Here is a 21,824-nt window from a genome sequence, read left to right as displayed (position 1 = left end):
TTTCAAGTTTGTGCTATTTATTCCCATTGCCAAGCAAACCAATCCATTGCTTGCTTTTTATTTTATAATCAAAATATTACACTTAGAGGGGTGGGATAGGGTGGGTGGGAGGGAGGCTCAAGAGGGAGGGGATATGGGGATATATGTATGCATATGGCTGATTTACTTTGTTGTATAACAGAAACTAACACAGCATTGTGAAGCAATTATACTCCAGTAAAGATGTATGACAAAAAATATTACATCTTAAAAATCAAATGAAGTGTCACTCTCAAACAGCCTTTTGATGAGATACTAGCACCTGAATTATCAGAGTAAGAGCAAACTTCTCAAGATCTTTTAGGTTTTTCCCTGCTTATTTTCATAATGCAATTATGACATCAGGGGTTACCTAACTGCCTGACTCTTTTATGGCTTCTCAGACACAAGAAGTTTAACTTTATGCCCAATCACTTCAAAATAAATGAATGTAACTTTTGAAAGGATGATTTCTATCCTTTTCCTTTTGATTCTTTTGAAAGGAAGTCACCTATTATACACAAGTGCTTGGTGTACATACAAGTAATAAGAGCAAACATTAAAACCAATTTACATGTGACAAATGTCATTGAAATCTAACAATCTAACATGTATCTGCTGAAATCCAAGCAATAGGAGTTATTCAACAATCTCAAACATTTCAGCGATTTCATATGTTCTGCAAGTCACCTACCCAAATGCCAAAACAGGCAACAGAACATTCTCAACTTCCAAAAATTAGAGGCCTTTCAGGTTTGGAGAAGACTGGAGGGAAAGAATACTGGTCCTCAGTCATGACAGCCCAACGAACTATCTAAAAGATGGGAAATAGTAGTCCTGCCCTCCGAGATAACCAACAGGAAAAGTTACCTCTGGATAAAAAATTCCCCTTATACTGCTTTAATAACAAAAAATAATAATTCTAATCTCATTTGGACAGTTGTTGCTATTATTTTTTTGGCTAAGCCACCTACATGTAAAATTTAACTACATAATGCAGATACCACTTCAGTCACATGTCCTACTTCAAGATAAGAGACAACAGTTATTTGATAAAATGTTCTTGAATTTAAAAATACATAAAAAATAAAATGTAATTACCTTTCCAAAGTCACGGACATCAAACAAGTCAAACGCCTCAAAGAGTTCACTCTTTCTCATTCCAAACGTCTCACAACAGGCCGTGAGGAATGTCCTTATGTTCTTCAAACAGAGAAACTGAGGAATGGGAAACAGATATTAGTATATAGCGAATCATTCTGAATGCTACCTATCCTCTGTCATGCCCAGAATGCTGGGGAAATGCCAACGAAGTATCCATCCACTTTTCAGGTTGTTTTCAATTACTCCCTCATCAGTACTTAAATGATTACCCACTCTCTCCCAGGCACCAGTGACACAGCTGTGAACAAGGCAGACGGAAGTCTGCCCTCAGGATACTTACATCCTAATAAGAGGAGACAGACAAGAACAAACCCATCAACAAAAACAAAAAAGTAAATATTTTTATTTTCATATGGTGATAAGTGCAATAGAGAAAAATAAAGCCAGGAGGAGGGATCAGGAGTGCTGGGTGAGGTGGGGGGAGCTTCAGCGAGATGGTTAGAGAAGGTGTCAGTGAGAAGAGGACAGATAAGCAGCAGAGATTTGAAGGTGGTAAAGAAGCAACCATGCAGAATTACAGGACAGAGTATTCAGACTAAAGTAGCAACCCATGCCAAGGCCCTGAGGCAGAAGCTTCTGAGGTTATGTCTGAGGAAGGGGCCAATGTGGGTAGAGCAGAGTGGATGACAAGGAGCAAGGCAGGAAGTGAGCTGGAAAGGCAATGAGGTCAGATGATGAAGGACCCTGTTGGACAGGCTTTTACTCTAAATGAGATGGGAAGTCATTGGAGGCCTTGGGACAGAGTCTGATACTTTAAAAGTTTTTTTTTTTCTTTCTTTTAAAAAATTTTATTGAGGTATAGTTGATTTAAAACTATACCTCAATAAAGTTTCAGGTGTACAACATAGTGATTCAAAATTTTTATAGATTATACTCCATTTAAAGTTAAAAAAATACTGGCTGTATTCTGCGTGCTGTACAATATATCCTTGCAGCTTATTTTTTTTTTCTAATAATACTTAACTCTATATTAAATATACTACTATTTCAACAAATGATCAACATAAAACATTTAAATGAAATTAGTTTTAGTACTAAATCTTTGAAATCTAGTATGCATTTTACACTTAACAGCATATCTCAATTCAGACTAGCCCCATTTCAAGTGCTCCATAGCCATACGTGGCTAGTTGCTATCATACTGGACAGCACAGTCCTAGAGTTTCAAGTGCAGGTTTGTAAACAGGCCCCTCTCACGTATACAAAATATGCACAGACATAGCAAGTACAAACTTCTCAGCTGAGCTTTTAAGGCCCTCTATAACATGCCCCACCACGGCAGTCAGGCTGTTCTCCTTGTTGGTGCTCATTACTCCGTGTTCATTCCTGCCTCTATGCTTGAACTTTGCCGTTCCTCTAGCCAATAACCCTCTCTCTTTTCCCTTTTCTATTCTAACTCCCAGCCCAGCTACAGTTCCATCTCCTCCTGGACTGCAACAGTTCCTACTGCTCTTTCTTCAGAGCTTCTTTTGTTGTTGTTGTTGTTTTGTTTTGTTTTTTGAATATAGATCAAAAGGGGCTGGAGCAAGACTAGAGACAGTAATACCAGACAGGAAGCTATTACAATAATCTGGGTGAGAGACAGCCATGGGAAGACCAGGTGTTCAATTTTGACTCTTAAATTTGAGATGCCTATTAGTCATCCAATGGGACACAGGGCGGCAGACAACTGGATATACAAGTCTGGAGTCCAGGACACAGGTATGTACTCCAGACTTAAATCTGAGAGTCTTTAGAGTATATAAAACATTTTTAACCATGATGCTATCTGAGATGACTTTGAGAGAAAGAAGAGGGGAGGAGAGGACCTGGGGCCAAGTCATCTTAGATCAGGAAAAAAGGAGGAGCCCACAAAGGGGCAGAGAAAGGGGAACCAGTAAGGAAGGAGAACAACCAGGTGAACAGGTTTTTCCTGAAGCCAAGTAAAGAAGGTGTTTCTAGGAAGAAGGGGTGATAAGCTGTGTCAGCTGCTGCTGCTACTCAAATAAGGTTTTGACCAGGTGCTGTCCTGGGAATCTGGCTGTGTGAAGGTTATGGGTGCACCTTGGCAAAAGTAGGTTCCATGTGGAGGATGGGGGTGGGGAAAGGCTGAGCAGAGCAACTTCAAGAGACAATGGGAAGAGAGAAAGTAAAGATAGAATATAGATTCTTAGGAGTTTTGCTGCAAAAGGGAACAGAGGATTGAGGAGGTAGTCAGAGAGAAAGAGGTCAAGGAAGGGCTTTTTAACAATGGAAGCTGTTACAACATGTTTCTATTTTGACAGGAATAACTTGATAGAGGGGAAAGATGGTCACACAAGGGAGAGGGACAGTCGCCCAAAGGAAGTCCTTGAGTGGGCAAAGGAGAAGGGTCTGATGCTCAAGCAGAGAAACTGACCTTGGAGAACATGCTCAGCTCATCGATACTAACAGGGACAAGGGGGAAGGCAGACGCTATCGCAACTTAGACAACCAACAGAATTTACTTTCAGTATCTAAAATGCAGATCCACCTACGTATAGTACACACATATCCTGAAACTGAATTTCGGAAATAGTAGCTGCAATGGCACACGTAAAAATAAAATTATTAACCTCCAATAAGTGAGAGATATATTAGCTAATTATTGCATCTTTGCTTTTTTTTTTTAAAAGCACTGTCAATATTTTATTTTGTTGTTCTGTTTTCCATCTTGGTTTGTTTTTTAATTTGCAGAAAGCACATTTTACTTCCTCTACTTTGGAAAAATTCAGATTTTTCATGGGCTTAACCCAGACATAGTTTTACCCTTTACAGGAATCCTTCTTGAGGCTTAAGTATTTCAGGAGGGGTTAAAACCACAGGGGAAGCATCATAAACCCTTTGAAGTACAAAGGCAGCAGCCAAACTGCACATACAGTTACTGCTTTCATTTTAAAAAATTCATAAGAGACCTTTACAACACGGAACCACTCTACATGTAGCTCTTTCACATAGAATTGCTTATTTACAGATTAAAAGCCTTGCATTCTGCCAAGATAGACAATAATTACTCTCTTGGGGATTATGCAACATCTCTCTTGCAATATTTTTTACATAATTAAGAGCCCAACTCATAGCTCACCAAGGAACAAAGCATAATTGCACATGCTACCCTCTGAAGATTTCACACCAAACTCAAATTTTCCCCTGTGTAGGAAAAACTACAGTAGACCTCCATTCAAGTGCTTTGATCATTAATTCAAAAAAGTATCATTACTGAAAGTAAAAAAAAAAGAAAGAAATGTTGTCATTACTGTATGCATACAAGAGATGATTTAAAAACAGAACTTTCCCTCACTTCTGGAACCAATCTTAACCTTATTTGCCCCTTAACTAATTCAATTCTATTAAATTCCACAAATATTTACTGGATTTGAAGAATGTCACTGGTATGCTCTCACATTTCCAGGCAATCATCAAGTTTGGTCACCCCTTTATTTACATATTTTTTCAGTCAACAGGTTTTGAATGCCTACAATGTTCCAGACACTGGGAATGTTAAAAATGAGTAAGACAAGCTTCTCTATTAATCACAGTTGGAAATTTTAGTAGCTTTCCAAAATTGGCTAATAACACTAAGATCACACTTCCCTTAACGGCTCTGTGCAAGTACAGGAACAGAGTTGAGGGATGGAGGGAGTGGGCCCTAATGCCATCACAGAAGCCCTGGACAGAGCTGGACCTGTCAACCTGCCTGCCCACCTACCACCAGCCTTTTGCTTTGTTTTCCTTACATTGAACTTTCTCCTTTTCCAGTTTATTTTCTAAAATTTCAAACCAAAAGGAAAGTAGGAAGAATAGTACAATGAACACTCCATTTACACAACAACTGTAACATACTGCCATATGGGTTTTTGTGTGCCAACCATATCTCTATATATTTATAAAAATTCATATGTGAAAGTAAGCTCAGACACCATGGCACTTCACTCCTAAATTACTCAACATGCATCTCCTAGGAATGAGGATATTTTCCTAAATACCTACAACACCATTACCACCCTGAGAAGATAAACAACAATTCCATATTATTTCATATGCATTCCATGTCCAAATTTCATCAGTTGCCTACCCAATGTCTTTTTTACACTATCCCACCCATCCACACCCAATCTAGGGTCCAATTCAGTTTTACCCATTATATTTGGTTGCTTAATTTTGCAGTATCTTTTAATCTAAAAATCCTGCTGCCTTTTTTTTTTTTTTTTTTTTTAATGACACTGTCTTTTGGAAGAGTCCAGACCTAGGTATCTTATAGAATGTCCCGCATTCGGCATTTGTCTGAGTATTTCCTCATGGTATCATTAAACTTATTTCCCCATCACTTATATTTCCTATGAACCAAAGCTAAGTCAAGATACAAGTTAAACAATTTTGGAAAAAATATTTTATCCTGTGAACGTCATAGTTCATCATATCAGAAGATACAAAATGTTAGGGTAACCCATTATTATTGATGCTAGGCTTGATTACTTGGTTAAGATGGTTATTGTCACATCTCTCTATTGTAAAGGTACATGTTTCCCTTTACATTAATAAAGCCTGGGGGTGATAATTTGTTACCACGTGGCTGTCCTATTTCCCGATAATTTTTCACCATGGATTTAGCATCCACTGATAACCTTTGCTTTGATTATTCCATTTGGGACTGCAAAATTCTATCATTCCTTCCACATTTATTAGCTAGCATTCTCACCTAAAGACAAGCTTCCCCTGCCCTCCACCCTCCTTTTTTTAATCTTTGTTTGTGTAATAATTAATTGCCATCATTAGTCTTTTTGATGTTCCTATTGTCCCAAATTTGGCCATGGGGGGTCTCTTCTGTGACCTTTTGACGACTCCATTAGTCTTTGTTTTCTTACACCAAGCTGTCCCAGGCCCGCTGTCATATTTTCTCTGCCCAAGTTCTGTAATCAGCCATTTCTCCAAACAGTTCCGTTTCAATTTATATGGTAAATGGTAGTATTTAGAAAACAAAGGCTGAGCATCAGGCTACTCCCAAATTACATGAGCCAATTATATCAAATGAACCAGTAACTCCACCCCTTGCTTAAGCAATCTATCACTTGCAACAGAAAGAGTTAATGTAAACAAGAATGGCCTAATTGATCTTCAAAGTACCTCTCCAAATCCTATCATTTTCTTTATGTAATGCCTAATAAGCAAACTCTTATCTCACTCTCTTAAGAAAGAGAAAACTTGAATTCACTGAAGACTGGTGAACAGGAGAGTTTCTTTATGCCTAGGGATGTTGTTGGTGTTTTGACATGCTGATAGTCCTTTGTAGCATCGCCAGCAGCTTAAAACCTTCTGTCTTCAGACCCGATGCACAAAGACAGATACACCTCATTATTTCAGTTCATAACCATAACTTACATTTGACCAAAAATTATATAACTTTGCTAAATCACCTAGTTGATTTATAAGAGAGAACTTTAGGATTTTTTAGATTTTAGGATTAGGATTTTAAAAACCAGAATTAAATACCTCTAGGATTTTTTAAATATTAAATATATCCACACATGATAGTTACCAAAATCAAGGACACACAAAAGGTCGAAATAGCATTTTCTCTCTTAACAAATATTAATGAGTTGCCTTTTGTGTATCCAGGATACACAAAAGGTCTAAATAGCATTTTCTCTCTTAACAGATATTAATGAGTTGCCTTTATATGAAGTTTCATAAAACTTCATAAAACGTCGCCCCTCTCAATTGGGTACTTACTTACTTACTTACTTACTTATTTATTTATTTATTTATTTAATGCTGTCAACCAGTGCTTGACAGTAGGTTGTTTTTCCTTTTTTAAATTTTATTTATTTATTTATTTATTTATTTATTTATTTATTTATTTTTGGCTGCATTAGGTCTTCGTTGCTGCACGCGGGCTTTCTTTAGTTGCGTTGAGCGGGGTCTACTCTTCATTGTGGTGTGCGAGCTTCCCATTGTGGTGGCTTCTCTTGTTATGGAACACAGGCTCTAGGCACGCGGGCTTCAGTAGTTGTGACATGTGGGCTCAGTAATTGTTGCTCATGGGCTCTAGAGCACACGCTCAGTAGTTGTGGTGCATGGGCTTAGTTGCTCCACGGCATGTGGGGTCTTCCCGGACCAGGGATAGAACCCGTGTCCCCTGCATTGGCGGGCAGATTCTTAACCACTGTGCCACCAGGGAAGCCTGGTTAATTGAATGAAACTGCCAAGAACTGGGTATTCTTAAAAAAACAAAAATATGACCCAAACTCTGCCCTCAAAAGAGATATTCTAGTCCGGCAAAGCGTACAGACAAGTGAATGCGGGGTTACATAACAACATGGCAAATGCTATGAAGACGGCATTCAAAGGTCCCTCGGGAGTCCTGGAGTATCAGAGACAGCCTTCTGGAGTAAGCGATCAAGGATGACTCCCACTCACTGCAGGGTGAGCAGGAGTCAGCCACAAAAAGAGGCGGAATGGTTGATGTTCAGGGAGCAGAAGGGAAAGTGCCAGACTTGGGGTGTGAGGGTGTCCAGGTAAACGGCACAGGATGGCATGAGGATGAGACAAGACAAAGAATGGGCTGGTGGGGGCGGGGGAAGGGGTTCAGAATGGACACAGCCCTCTGGGGGGCAGTGAGAGCAGGGCTGGACAGGGGAGCTGGGACTTACTGAGCAAGCCCAAGGGATGTGGGCTTTATCCCAGAAGAAACATTGAGGTCTTTAAATAGGAGAGTGGAATTCTCAATTTTGCATTGTATGACTACTGTAGTCATTTTTGAGTGTTTGCTATATACCAAGCTCCATGCTAAATGTTTATGTCTTTTCATCCTCACAACATCTCAATCAGGAAAGTTTTATTTTTTTTCTTTCGTATATACAGAGGCTTAGACATTTACCCAACTTTATATAACTGCATATGCCAAAGTAATGGAGTCATAATTCAAATCCAGACATTCTGGCTACAGAGCCTATATCCTTATCGACTCTGTTATACTAGCTCCATTTTGAAGTGTGCAGAATTAACTGGTTTTCTTTTCTCTTTATTAAGGACATTATGTGGGGTAGATAAGACAAGAATAGGATGCTGTCATATTCATTTAAGGAAAAAAATCATGGTGATTTGGACTAGGATGGTAGAAGGAGAAAGGGAAAAGAACTCTATAAGGTAATATGGAAAGGAAATACCTGGTAACTGATTGAATACGGGTGGGGTGGAGGGAGTGAGGGAGAAAAGAAGAATTAAGAATCAAACCCAGAGCTCTGTCCTGAGCAAGGCAAGGACAGTGGGGGTGTTTCCTGAAAATGGTAAGTTAGCAAGTTAGGAAACAAGGTATGTGGAAAGGGGCCACAAATTGAGTCAATGAATTCTTCTCTTTATCTGAAAAGGTCTGGTAAGGAGACACTCCATAGCCTCTCTCTCAGGTATATCCACTGACAAGTGACACATTCTAATACAGCCCACAGTCTTCAGCCTCCATGCTCACCCTCTCTGCTCCTTCAGAAATTCATCAACAGCTTGCTTATTTATTACAGGTTGAAAAGCACTCAATAAAGATGCAGAAAACCTTCAAAGAAGAAAGCTTAACACGTTCAAGGTCTGAGACACCCTGAAAATTATACATCAGGCCAGAGCTCTCTGGATTAGAAAATGTTTCATAACCAAATAGCTATCACAACAGAAGAAGCTAAGTGGTTTTTCACGGCCCTGCCTCTTAATCTTACCACTTCAATGCTAGTGATACTGATGTTACACAAAGGAAACATTTAAAGGTCAGGCTGCTAAAGTTCACTATAAAATGCTTAAAGACTCTCTTTTCCCTCTACTCCTTTTATAAAGTATATGGTTTCCTTTCCCTCTATGTGTGTAGAAACCATTTTGACTTTTCTCAACGATACGAATGCAAACAGGATCGCTTCCCTTTTTTATTTGAAAGAATAAACATGTACTTCTCTAAAACTGTTGGCAATAATGGCCTAAAGTTAACTGAGGCTACGTAACAGGAAAAACCTCCACAGCTTAGGAAATGAGTTATTTCAATCTCAGCTGAGAAAGGGTATCTTGTGGGAAGGTCGACAATTTCTAATACAGCTTCACGACCCTGCAGATGTGCTGACTTACTATAATTTTCATAGGAACCACCAACAGCCAGGCTGTCAGATAAAGAAGTCTTCAGGGTCTCATTTCTCGGTGGGCCACTCATCTCATTTGAAGGAAAGTCTCTGAATTTGAGAGTTTGGCGTAATTTGAATTATGAGTGGCCATTAACAGGCTGATTGACAGTTTTGAAGACACAGAAGAGACCACGATGAAGCTCATCAACAAATATTAAGGTACAAGGAGAGCTTTCCTTCTTAGCTGAGCCTCAGTGTAGACTTACTCAAGTCTCTGCCTAGTACCCCTGTCATTCTAACTCCTCCTAACTGCTCACCTTTTGTAGAACTAGCAGGCAGGAAGGCATGGAAGGGAAATACTAAGAAATCAAGTTTCTCCCCTTACTGGGGTTTTCTACCTCTGTGCCTTTTGCCGTATCTTCCCCTCTCTCCCTCTACATCTGTCTTTTAAAATTAGGTCAGCTAAATCTTACATCTTTTGGAAATTTTTTTTAAAAAAGAAAGAAAAGAAGAATAATTTTTATTTGTATGAGGACCTCATTTGTCCCTTTCGCTTGTGAGTTAGTAGGTCCCCATACAAGAGCATCATCACCATTGTTCTATGAAGAAATCATATCTACAGATGCCTTCTGAATAATTATAAAATAATTATGCTGCACTCAGCATCAATTCAGGACTGCACAATATCTTCAGTTTTCCTCTTGATCCTATTACTACAAACAGATTAAAACCTTAAAGGACACTCAGGAAGAAGACCAGAAATGGAGGAGGGCCTTTTCTTAGCTCCAATTTTGCACTCAAGTCCCTAAACTAAAACTGCCGTATTTTCAGTAAACTACAAGCCAATATTTCCATTTTGATTACTGTCCAGGCTGCAATTCATTGATAGAGGATAAAATTTTTTTACTTACTTAATCAAAAATATAATAATTTAATAACATGTAAATTTACAGGGTTGTTTTCTTTTTTCTTGGGATTCTAACAAAAATTCTTTATGATAGATTAGATACAATTCTTATTTTACACACAAAGAAATTATTACTTAAAGAAGTGAATTAACTATCCCAATATATAAACAGCAAGTGTCAGCATAAAGACTTTTCTTTTTGAATTTTTGAATTTTAATTTATTTTTCTATACAGCAGGTTCTTATTGGTCATCCATTTTATACACATCAGTGTTTACATGTCAATCCCAATCGCCCAATTCATCACACCACCACCCCCATCCCCCCGCCGCTTTCCCCCCTTGGTGTCCATATGTTTGTCCTCTACATCTGTGTCTCAATTTCTGCCCTGCAAACCAGTTCATCTGTACCATTTTTCTAGGTTCCACATACATGCGTTAATATATGATATTTGTTTTTCTCTTTCTGACTTACTTCACTCAGTATGACAGTGTCTAGATACATCCACGTCTCAACAAATGACCCAATTTCGTTCCTTTTTATGGCTGAGTAATATTCCATTGTATACATGTACCACATCTTCTTTATCCATTCGTCTGTCGATGGGCATTTAGGTTGCTTCCATAACCTGGCTATTGTAAAAGTGCTGCAACGAACATTGGGGTGCATGTGTCTTTTTGAATTATGGTTTCCTCTGGGTATATGCCCAGTAGTGGGATTGCTGGATCATATGGTAATTCTATTTTTAGTTTTTTAAGGCACCTCCATACTGTTCCATAGTGGCTGTACCAGTTTAGATTCCCACCAACAGTGCAAGAGGGTTCCCTTTTCTCCACACCCTCTCCAGCATTTGTTGTTTGTAGATTTTCTGATGATGCCCATTCTAACTGGTGTGAGGTGATACCTCATTGTAGTTTTGATTTGCATTCCTCTAATAATTAGTGATTCTGTGCAGCTTTTCATGTTCCTCTTGGCCATCTGTATGTCTTCTTTGGAGAAATGTCTATTTAGGTCTGCCCATTTTTGGATTGGGTTGTTTGCTTTTTTAATATTGAGCTGCATGAGCTGTTTATATATTTTGGAGATTAACCCTTTATCTGTTGATTCATTTGCAAATATTTTCTCCCATTCTGAGGGTTGTCTTTTCGTCTTGTTTATGGTTTCCTTTCCTGTGCAAAAGCTTTTAAGTTTCATTAGGTCCCATTTGTTTATTTCTGTTTTTATTTCCGTAACTCTAGGAGGTGGATGCAAAAATATCTTGCTGTGATTTATGTCAAAGAGTGCTCTTCCTATGTTTCCCTCTAAGAGTTTTATAGTGTCCGGTCTTACATTTAGGTCTAGAATCCATTTTGAGTTTATTTTTGTGTATGGTGTTAGGGAGTGTTCTAATTTCATTCTTTTACACGTAGCTCTCCAGTTTTCCCAGCACCACTTATTGAAGAGACTGTCTTTTCTCCATTGTATATCCTTGCCTCCTTTGTCATAGATTAGTTGACCATAGGTGCGTGGGCTTATCTCTGGGCTTTCTATCTTGTTCCATTGACCTATATTTCTGTTTTTGTGCCAGTACCATATTGTCTTCATTACTGTAGCTTTGTAGTATAGTCTGAAGTCAGGGAGTCTGATTCCTCCAGCTCCACTTCTTTCCCTCAAGACTGCTTTGGCTATTCGGGGTCTTTTGTGTCTCCATACAAATTTTGAGATTTTTTCTTCTCGTGCTATAAAAAATGCCATTGGTAATTTGATAGGGATTGCATTGAATCTGTAGATTGCTTTGGGTAGTACAGTCATTTTCACAATATTGATTCTTCCAATCCAAGAACATGGTATATCTCTCCATCTGTTGGTATCATCTTTAATTTCTTTCATCAGTGTCTTATAGTTTTCTGCATACAGGTCTTCTGTCTCCCTAGGTAGGTTTATTCCTAGGTATTTTATTCTTTTTGTTGCAATGGTAAATGGGAGTGTTTCCTTAATTTCTCTTTCAGATTTTTCATCATTAGTATATAGGAATGCAAGAGATTTCTGTGCATTAATTTTGTATCCTGCAACTTTACCAAATTCATTGATTAGCTCTAGTAGTTTTCTGGTGGCATCTTTAGGATTCTCTATGTATAGTATCATGTCATCTGCAAACAGTGACAGTTTTACTTCTTTTCCAATTTGTATTCCTTTTATTTCTTTTTCTTCCCTGATTGCTGTGGCTAGGACTTCCAAAACTATGTTGAATAATAGTGGTGAGAGTGGACATCCTTGTTTTGTTCCTGATCTTAGAGGAAATGCTTTCAGTTTTTCACCATTGAGAATGATGTTGGCTGTGGGTTTGTCGTATATGGCCTTTATTATGTTGAGGTAGTTTCCCTCTATGCCCACTTTCTGGAGAGTTTTTATCATAAATGGGTGTTGAATTTTGTCAAAAGCTTTTTCTGCATCTATTGAGATGATCATATGGTATTTCTTCTTCAATTTGTTAATATGGTGTATCACATTGATTGATTTGTGTATATTGAAGAATCCTTGCATCCCTGGGATAAATCCCACTTGATCATGGTGTATGATCCTTTTACTGTGTTGTTGGATTCTGTTTGCTAGTATTTTGTTGAGGATTTTTGCATCCATATTCATCAGTGATACTGGTCTGTAATTTTCTTTTTTTGTAGAATCTTTGTCTGGTTTTGGTAGCAGGGTGATGGTGGCCTTATAGAATGAGTTTGGGAGTGGTCCTTCCTCTGCAATTTTTTGGAAAAGTTTGAGAAGGACGGGTGTTAGCTCTTCTCTAATGTTTGATAGAATTCACCTGTGAAGCCATCTGGTCCTGGACTTTTGTTGGAAGATTTTTAATCACAGTTTCAATTTCAGTGCTTGTGATTGGTCTGTTCATATTTTCTATTTCTTCCTGGTTCAGTCTTGGAAGTTTATACCTTTCTAAGAATTTGTCCATTTCTTCCAGGTTGTCCATTTTATTGGTATAGAGTTGCTTGTAGTAGTCTCTTAGGATGCTTTGTATTTCTGCTGTGTCTGTTGTAACTTCTCATTTTTCATTTTTAATTTTATTGATTTGAGTCCTCTCCCTCTTTTCCTTGATGAGTCTGGCTAATGGTTTATCAATTTCGTTTATCTTCTCAAAGAACTAGCTTTTAGTTTTATTGATCTTTGCTACTGTTTTGTTTCTATTTCATTTATTTCTGCTCTGATCTTTATGATTTCTTTCCTTCTGCTAACTTTGGGTTTTGTTTGTTCTTCTTTCTCTAGTTCCTTTAGGAGTAGGTTTAGATTGTTTATTTGAGATTTTTCTTGTTTCTTGAGGTAGGCTTGTATAGCTATAAACTTCCCTCTTAGAACTGCTTTTGCTGCCTCCCATAGGTTTTGGATTGTCGTGTTTTCATTGTCATTTGTCTCTAGGTACTTCCTCTTTGATTTCTTCAGTGATCTCTTGGTTATTTAGTAACGTATTGTTTAGCCTCCATGTGTTTGTGTTTTTTACATTTTTTTCCCTGTAATTCATTTCTAATCTCATAGCATTGTGGTCAGAAAAGATGCTTGATATGATTTCAATTTTGTTAAATTTACTGAGGTTTAATTTGTGACCCAAGATGTGATCTATCCTGGAGAATGTTCCGTGTGCACTTGAGAAGAAAATGTAATCTGCTGGTTTTGGATGGAATGTCCTATAAATATCAATTAAATCTATCTGGTCTACTGTGTCATTTAAAGCTTGTGTTTCCTTATTAATCTTCTGTTTGGAAGATCTGTCCAGTGATGTAAGTGAGGTGTTAAAAGTCCCCCACTATTATTGTGTTACTGTCAACTTCCTCTTTTATCGCTGTTAGCTGTTGCCTTATGTATTGAGGTGCTCCTATGTTGGGTGCATATATATTTATAATTGTTATATTTTCTTCTTGGATTGATCCCCTTGATCATTATGTAGTATCCTTCCTTGTCTCTTGTAACATTCTTTATTTTAAAGTCTATTTTATCTGATATGAGTATTGCTACTCCAGCTTTCTTTTGATTTCCATTTGCATGGAATATCTTTTTTCATCCCCTCACTTTCAGTCTGTAGGTGTCCCTAGGTCTGAAATGGGTCTCTTGTAGACAGCATATATATGGGTCTTGTTTTTGTCTCCATTCAGCAAGCCTGTGTCTTTTGGTTGGAGCATTTAATCCATTCATGTTTAAGGTAATTATAGATATGTATGTTCCTATGACCATTTTCTTAATTGTTTTGGGTTTGTCTTTGTAGGTCCTTTTCTTCTCTTGTGTTTCCCACTTAGAGAAGTTCCTTTAGCATTTGTTGTAGAGCTGGTTTGGTGGTGCTGAATTCTCTTAGCTTTTGCTTGTCTGTAAAGCTTTGATTTCTCCATCGAATCTGAAAGAGATCCTTGCCGGGTAGAGTAATCTTGGTTGTAGATTCTTCCCTTTCATCACTTTAAGTATATCATGCCACTGCCTTCTGGCTTGTAGAGTTTCTGCTGAGAAATCAGCTGTTAACCTTATGGGAGTTCCCTTGTATGTTATTTGTCGTTTTTCCCTTGCTGCTTTCAATAATTTTTCTTTGTCTTTAATTTTTGCCAATTTGATTATTATGTGTCTCAGCGCATTTCTCCTTGGGTTTATCCTGTATGGGACTCCCTGCGTTTCCTGGACTTGCGTGGCTATTTCCTTTCCCATGTTAGGGAAGTTTTCGACTATAATCTCTTCAAATATTTTCTCAGATCCTTTCTCTCTCTCTTCACCTTCTGGGACCCCTCTAATGCGAATGTTGTTGTGTTCAATGTTGTCCCAGAGGTCCCTTAGGCTGTCTTGATTTCTTTTCATTCTTTTTGCTTTATTCTGTTCTGCAGCAGTGAATTCCACCATTCTGTCTTCCAGGTCACTTATCCGTTCTTCTGCCTCAGTTATTCTGCTATTGATTCCTTCTAGTGTAGTTTTCATTTCAGTTATGGTATTGTTCATCTCTGTTTGTTCTTTAATTCTTCTAGGTCTTTGTTAAACATTTCCTGCATCTTCTCCATCTTTGCCTCCATTCTTTTTCCAAGGTCTTGGATCATCTTCACTATCATTATTCTGAATTCTTTTTTCTGGAAGGTTGCCTATCTCCACTTCATTTAGTTGTTTTTCTGGGGTTTTATCTTGTTCCTTCATCTGGTATATAGCCCTCTGCCTTTTCATCTTGTCTATCTTTCTGTGAATGTCACGGGTTTTTTTTTTTCATTTTCTCCAATGATGAGGCACTTTTATGGGTTATATGTAAATACTGAAATGATTAAGCTCATATGTGTAGTGCTAGGTTGTAAAAACACGTGCATCCTACATACCTTGTAGCACCTGGTTCACACCTGTGATAATATGTATCTTGACTATATCTGTTTGCCCAACTATTGCTACATGAAATAAACATTTTTGAGATCAGAGACTACATTTATTTCATCTATGTATCCCCACAGCTTTTACAACAGACACATTTTTTTAATAAACTGATGCATGAATGATGATGCAGTTTATCTGCATAAAAGAATTAATAATCATCATTCCTTGGTAGCCAGCGAACTCATATTGAAATTTTACATTAAATTGTCAGCGTATCCTCTTACTTACATGTTAATATATCAATATATATTCATTATTAAATTACCTCAAAAGCCTTTTTAGAAGTTAGTGATGTTAATGATTATAAATAAAATAAAGACTTTAAATTATTAAGCAGTTTTGTTCATAAGCATCATCTGGGTGGCCAGCCCAGATGATGATGTGTAATTCAGTGGTGGCCTGCTAACTGATTTTCAAACAGCATCTTTCATCCTCCTTATGTTTTTCTAGTCTTTGCACTGGAAAACTGAATGGCTGGGAAGTACAGAGGTCAAAATTTAGCCTATTTTACTGTGTTCATTAACCTGCTAATGAAAGCAATACCTGCTATGGCCTTTAATAAGAAAAAGTAACACTCAACCGCATTGTTACCTGGAACACAGCTAGTCTAAAGCACATTAAAAATGGCCCAATCCACATTCCAGAGAAGCCTGGCTTACAAGGTTCCCTATTGTGGGTAGAGAAAAACAGGTATTTCTTTCTGCAGAGGACACTAAGTGACAGTAGAACGCAATAGCTAAACGTCAGAATTTTGATATTGGTAGGAGTAGTCACAGCAATAGTACCAGTGACAGCAATACCAGTAGAATGGAAGTCGTGGTTCTGGTAGGAGTGGCAGTGATGGTGGAATCAGCTGCACAACCAAGAAAGCCACTCCCTGTGAAGGAGGGAGCGAGAGCCACCACGACTGGGTTACCCCAGAAGGCAGGCAGCTGAGGTGGGTCCTCACTAGAAACAACACTCAAAATGAGGAAAAATCCTGTGGTATACAAATTTGTGCTGCTTTTGGAGATGAGCCTTGGAAGTCCATTAATCCAGAGAATGGGAATAAAGTTTAGTGTGAGTCTGATCTAAAAGAAAAAAAGAGCTGTATGCAAACGGAAACAAGGAGGTCTGACTGCAAACAACTCACCTCGTGCACCACCCCGTAGAGACAGCCACCTGGGGAGGCAGCCACAGAACTCCCCACATTTCACCCAAGCACGACTGAGGAGTCCCCACCTCCCTACTCTCTGCGCCTGGACCCATTGCTGCCTGCACACCACCCCTTGCTCCTCGGCACGGCCAGAGCAGGACTGAGTAGCAGGAGACACCAAAGGGAAGGAAAGAGTGGAGGGGCAAGTGAGCCTGTGTCTCTCCCGCCTCATTCCCTCTACCCTTGATTCCATGGACTGGGTACTATAATAATTGCCACTTACAGATGAGGTGACTGAGGCACAGAGAGTAAAATAATTGGCTCTAGGGCACATGGTCAGTAAGTCGGAGAGCAAGTTTCACAGCCATGTTGCTGGCTCCAAAGACCACACCTCTAACAACTGTAATAGTCTGTCTCCTACGTAGCAGACTCTGCCCCAAGCCAGGGAGCTGGCAGCCACGGATCCTGCCCTCCAAGGGAGGACAGTCCTGTGAAGGAGAGAAACGAATGCACAGAAAGTGCATTGCAATCCCAGTGTAGTAAGTCCAGAGGCAAGCACTGGGTTAGTGAGAGCACAGGGGAATTGCTCCATCCAATGAAGGAAGCAGGTTGAGATTCACTCCTCCAAGGAAGTGGCTGAACTGAGTGTCAGAGGATGAACAAAAGGTCATGAGAAACCATATGGTGAGAAGCAAAGGCCTGGCCTTTTGGAGGAAATGCAGAAACTCACATGGCCTCCACAGTGAGTGCAGGCAAGAGAGCACAAGAGATGCAAGAGAGCACAAGAGATGCATGAGGCTGGAAAAGTCGGCCAACACCAGATCCCAACTGGAACTCAGAACTCATCTCTCCAAAAGGACAAGGCAGTGCCTCATAATAATGCCTATGACTCTACAGTGAGTGTAAACATGTATGCCCCAGGTGTGGCACTAAGCACATCTGTGAAGAATCTCAGTTAATAGACAACAACCCTATGAGGAAGACACTATTATTCTATTCTATCCATAAGGCATTGAGACAAAGTAAATAACCCAAGGTCCTGGTAGCTAACAAGTAATAGAACCAGATCCAAGCCCTGCCAGGATTCTTTCCTGCCAAGCTGTGTGGCCTCCATGGAACAGAGGTGTGGGGAAGCTCTACAGCAGGATTAGGACCTGACTACAGGCGCCTGTGACTTAAACAGACTTGGGGTCTGCCCTAAGGAAAGCCTAGGAAGACATCATTCCACAGGAAAATATTACAGCCACTTCAACTACTGGACTTCCTTTATTCTCCTTTGCCCCAAAAGTTTTAAGAAATCTAAGAGGACTGAGCTAAGATGGGCTCTGTACAGTGGATGATTTCCAAAAACGCTTTTGTCTTCCTACAAATCTCATTCACCTGGGTTTATACAGACTTGTACTTTCTACCTTCAATTCTGCCCACGCTGGAAACTCTGTCACACTGTTCCTCACAGTTCACTCCCCCTAACACACATCCTAGAGATCATACTTTTATATTTGCCACTGCACTGCACCAGTATTCAGTATAAACTAAAATTTTTAAAAAACAAACCCATACTTGGGGAAAACTTTAAAAAAAGAGGATTTTTTTAAAAAAATACAACAAAAACATACACCTGAAAACATTACATTAACAAATGTTCTACCAGTTATATTTTTTCAAAAGCAAGAAAATAAGTTCAATTTGCCTTCCTTAAATACAGGCTATTAAGTTAAACTAGAAACAGACAGCATATTTGTTAGTGCTTTTTTTTTTTTTTTAAATCTTGGCCGTGGCCAGGGATTGAACTCAAGCCATGGCAGTGAAGCGCTGAATCCTAACCACTAGACCACCAGGGAACTCTGTTAGTGCTTTTTCATGAGTCTAAGAAAACTCTTCTTGGAGGTGTGCCCACAATGCAAGGCTCTGGACCAAATCCACACCTTGGTCAACGTCAGAGCAGCGGCCTGGGGCCCTGACCTTCACTACGGAGGCTCCTTAAGCCCAGCCAGTGAGCAGCAATCACCGTGACTGCCATGCAGCATATTTCAGGAAAGCTCTGGGAAGCCAGTTTCTAACTGAATCACTTTGATCATGGACTGAATTTAGTACAGTTGACCCTTGAACAACACGGGTTTGAACCGCGCGGGTCCACTTACACAAGGATTTTTTTCAATAGTAAATACTACAATACTGTACAATCCATAGTTGGTTGAATCCAAGGATGTGGAGGAACCTCAGATACAGAGGAGCCCTGCGATACAGAGGAAACTTCCCTATGGAAGGACCCTCGGATAAGGAGAGCCAACTAGAAGTTATACGTGGATTTTGACTGAGGGGAGGGTCAGCGCCCCAACCCCTAAACTGTTCAAGGGCCAACTGAACTTTTTTTTGGCTATAGTGACCTACCAAGTGAATGTTGTTAAAACAGCAATATCAAGTACACTCTTATAAATAAATTTAGTTTGAGAAAACCTAAATTCTAACATTTTGCCCTTCTACCGCCACAATAAATGCCTCCCAAATCCTCATATTTGAATATCCAAATTACATCTCTCATATTGCCTTTCACACAGAAGATTTTTTAAATATTTCACCAGCCTCATGTCTTCATTTTCAGTTCAAAACCCTTGCTGTTCACATAAAGCCAGGGCCACACGATACCCCAACGCACACACCACCCACTCAGATACTTGGGTGTATCAGATACTTGGCTTTCTGATGTCTCCCGACCCCCACTTTGTTTGACCTCCTTACCAGAATGATATACATTTAAATTTTTTCCAGCACACCTTTTGATTTTTTCAGTTCATTTTCTGCTTTGTCATTTCTTTGTGTTACAATGAAGTGGGAAAGTCACATTGTTAAATTTGAAATAATTATTAATTTTATAAAATACCAGATTATCTGGGCTTTAGCCAGTCTGTTAACCTCAAAATTTGGGGAGGCTTTTTTTGTAAAATATCCTTAGGAGTACACTTAAGAATACTGTGTTAATTCCTTTCTGCCCACATTTCTAACCTCTCTGTTATTCTATCTGCATATTAGAATAAAAATTAGAATAGAATAAATTATTCTATCCCACACCCCCTCCCAATTTAGCATCATCCCCAAATTTTATGCAAACTGTATGTATCACTTTTGATTTTATTACCTGACAGAGAGATGTCTTTATGATTTATGCTTCAGGTTTTAGCTCTGCCCACGATTTCACAATATATTTTATTAAATTAAAACTGTAGTTTTTTCTGAGTTAAATAAGGGTACGTAGAATTTGCACTAAAATCACGGTATTATCAAGAACTGAACTACAGGTCAGATTTTGATCTGACTTATAAACGTTATCTGTATGCTTACACACAAACGAACTTTTTTTTCCAATAAGTACCACTACTTCTATATAATATTTCCTTCTGGAAGTATTAACCAAGTAGAATACTTAACCAAGAAGAAATACATCCTAATTAAGTACAGAAAATGCTCCTTGGTCTTTCCTTTTTCCCACCTTTTTCTTAGCTTCCCAGTAAACTTTTCATCTCTAAATCCAGGAGATTTGTACTCTGTTTAGAAAACCTGTTAATCAAACAATCGCTAATACTTCTCACCACACCTTTCTTGAGCTCAGTATCAAATTAACAGTGTTTTATCTCCAGGGGCAATAGAAAAATCTAAAAGGAAAAAATAAATGGATGTATTAACCCAAGTTGTTAATTCCCATAGCCAGATACCTTTAGTCTTCCTTTTTTGAGTCAAATCTCTCACTGAACTTCTGCAAACTCAAATCTGCCCCCAACTTAGCCTTTTTCCTACCAAAGAATTAAAAATACTTTCAGGTCATACAATTTAAACAGACTGTACTACATCACTCTAGAACTGTCTTCTCTCTAAATAGATGTTCATAGATTGTTTCTTCAGCAGCAGTTACCCACTGCCACCCTAATCTTATAAGGTAGTTGTGGACTGGGTTTTTGTTTTTGTTTTAATTTTATTTTTTATCTAACACCAGTTGAAATGCTATTGTATGATTTTTGAACAGTCATTTGTAAATGTAGTTCCCTCTGCCTCAAATGGCATTTCCATAGGAGGACCACTGTCCTGATTTACCATGGATGATCTTTAAGCCCTATTGTCCTGCTACAATTATTGATAATGTTCCTATCATTTAAAAAAAGTTGTTTGTACAATAAATTACATCATCATTCCTCTTCTTCCTCTTCCTAGAACATCCCTCACCCTTCACAACACCACATTCATGTGTTAAGGCTTCCCTGGCAACTCCAGGGAGAGCTGGTCATTCTCTCCTCTTGTTACATTACTTTAATTATATATCTTTCATAAAGTGTACCATATTGTATAGTAACAAGATCTGATTTTTTATTCATTATTATATGTCCCAAACACAGACTAACACAGTGCAAGTGCTGTATATGTATACACACACACACACACATACACACGTATACAGGAATGCACACATTCATTCATACACACACACACAATATACACACACAACAGACACTGGATACAAAGGGGAATAAGAACTAGGAACAAAATACCTGGATGTAAATCCTGGCTCTGCCATCAAGAATTATGTGGTTGTAAGGAAGTCATTTAGTGTAATGATTAAGAAAGGGTTCAGAGGTCAGAAAGTCCTGCACTCAAATGACCCATCCACTGGCCAAGTGAACTTAGGAAACTTACTTGACTTCTCTAAGCTCCAGAGTTTAAAGTGTAGACAAATTCTATCTTCCTCATAGGATTGTACTTATTTTAGTGAAATTATGCATGTTAAGCATAATTTTAGTAAGTATTCCTAAATATAGCTTATTGCTTTTTATAATAAGGTGATATGCCAATGAAATAAAATACATTCCTAATTTTATATGATTAATATGTCATTATGGAATACCATTGTTAGCAGAATTATCATTATTAGGTAATCACCTAACCCATATGAGTCTTGGTTTCCCCATTTATAAAGTGGGGATAATCATACTTCCCTACAGGTCTGTTGTATTAGATGAGATAATCTATGAGAAATCTAAGTTCATTAATTCATTTCATTCATTAAGCACTGACTGAGTGCCTAAGTGTGAGGCATCATTAAAGACAGGCTGATGCCAAAGACACAAGGCTGATACAAGGATAGATGCCAAAG

At 38.6% G+C, this 21,824-nt stretch overlaps 1 protein-coding gene across 19 annotated transcripts in view; it reads right to left on the bottom strand.

Annotated features, from left to right (window-relative positions):
* Positions 1 to 21,824, bottom strand: part of VAV3 (vav guanine nucleotide exchange factor 3) — a 513,627-nt gene that overhangs the window by 426,816 nt on the left and 64,987 nt on the right. For all 19 annotated transcript variants that reach the window (XR_014242136.1, XR_014242137.1, XM_082383492.1 and 16 more), the window contains exon 2: positions 1,120 to 1,236. Coding sequence is in view for 17 of the 19 variants with exons in the window: in XM_082383492.1 (XP_082239618.1) it covers positions 1,120 to 1,236 (117 nt within the window). In the remaining 2 variants the exon portion in view is untranslated. The remainder of the gene's footprint in view (positions 1 to 1,119; positions 1,237 to 21,824) is intronic.

The sequence above is a fragment of the Balaenoptera borealis genome (genome assembly GCF_965194805.1).
Source record: "Balaenoptera borealis genome assembly, chromosome: 1".
Lineage (NCBI taxonomy): Eukaryota > Metazoa > Chordata > Mammalia > Artiodactyla > Balaenopteridae > Balaenoptera > Balaenoptera borealis.
Note: the sequence above shows the minus strand (reverse complement) of the source record. Positions and strands in the feature narration are given on the sequence as shown.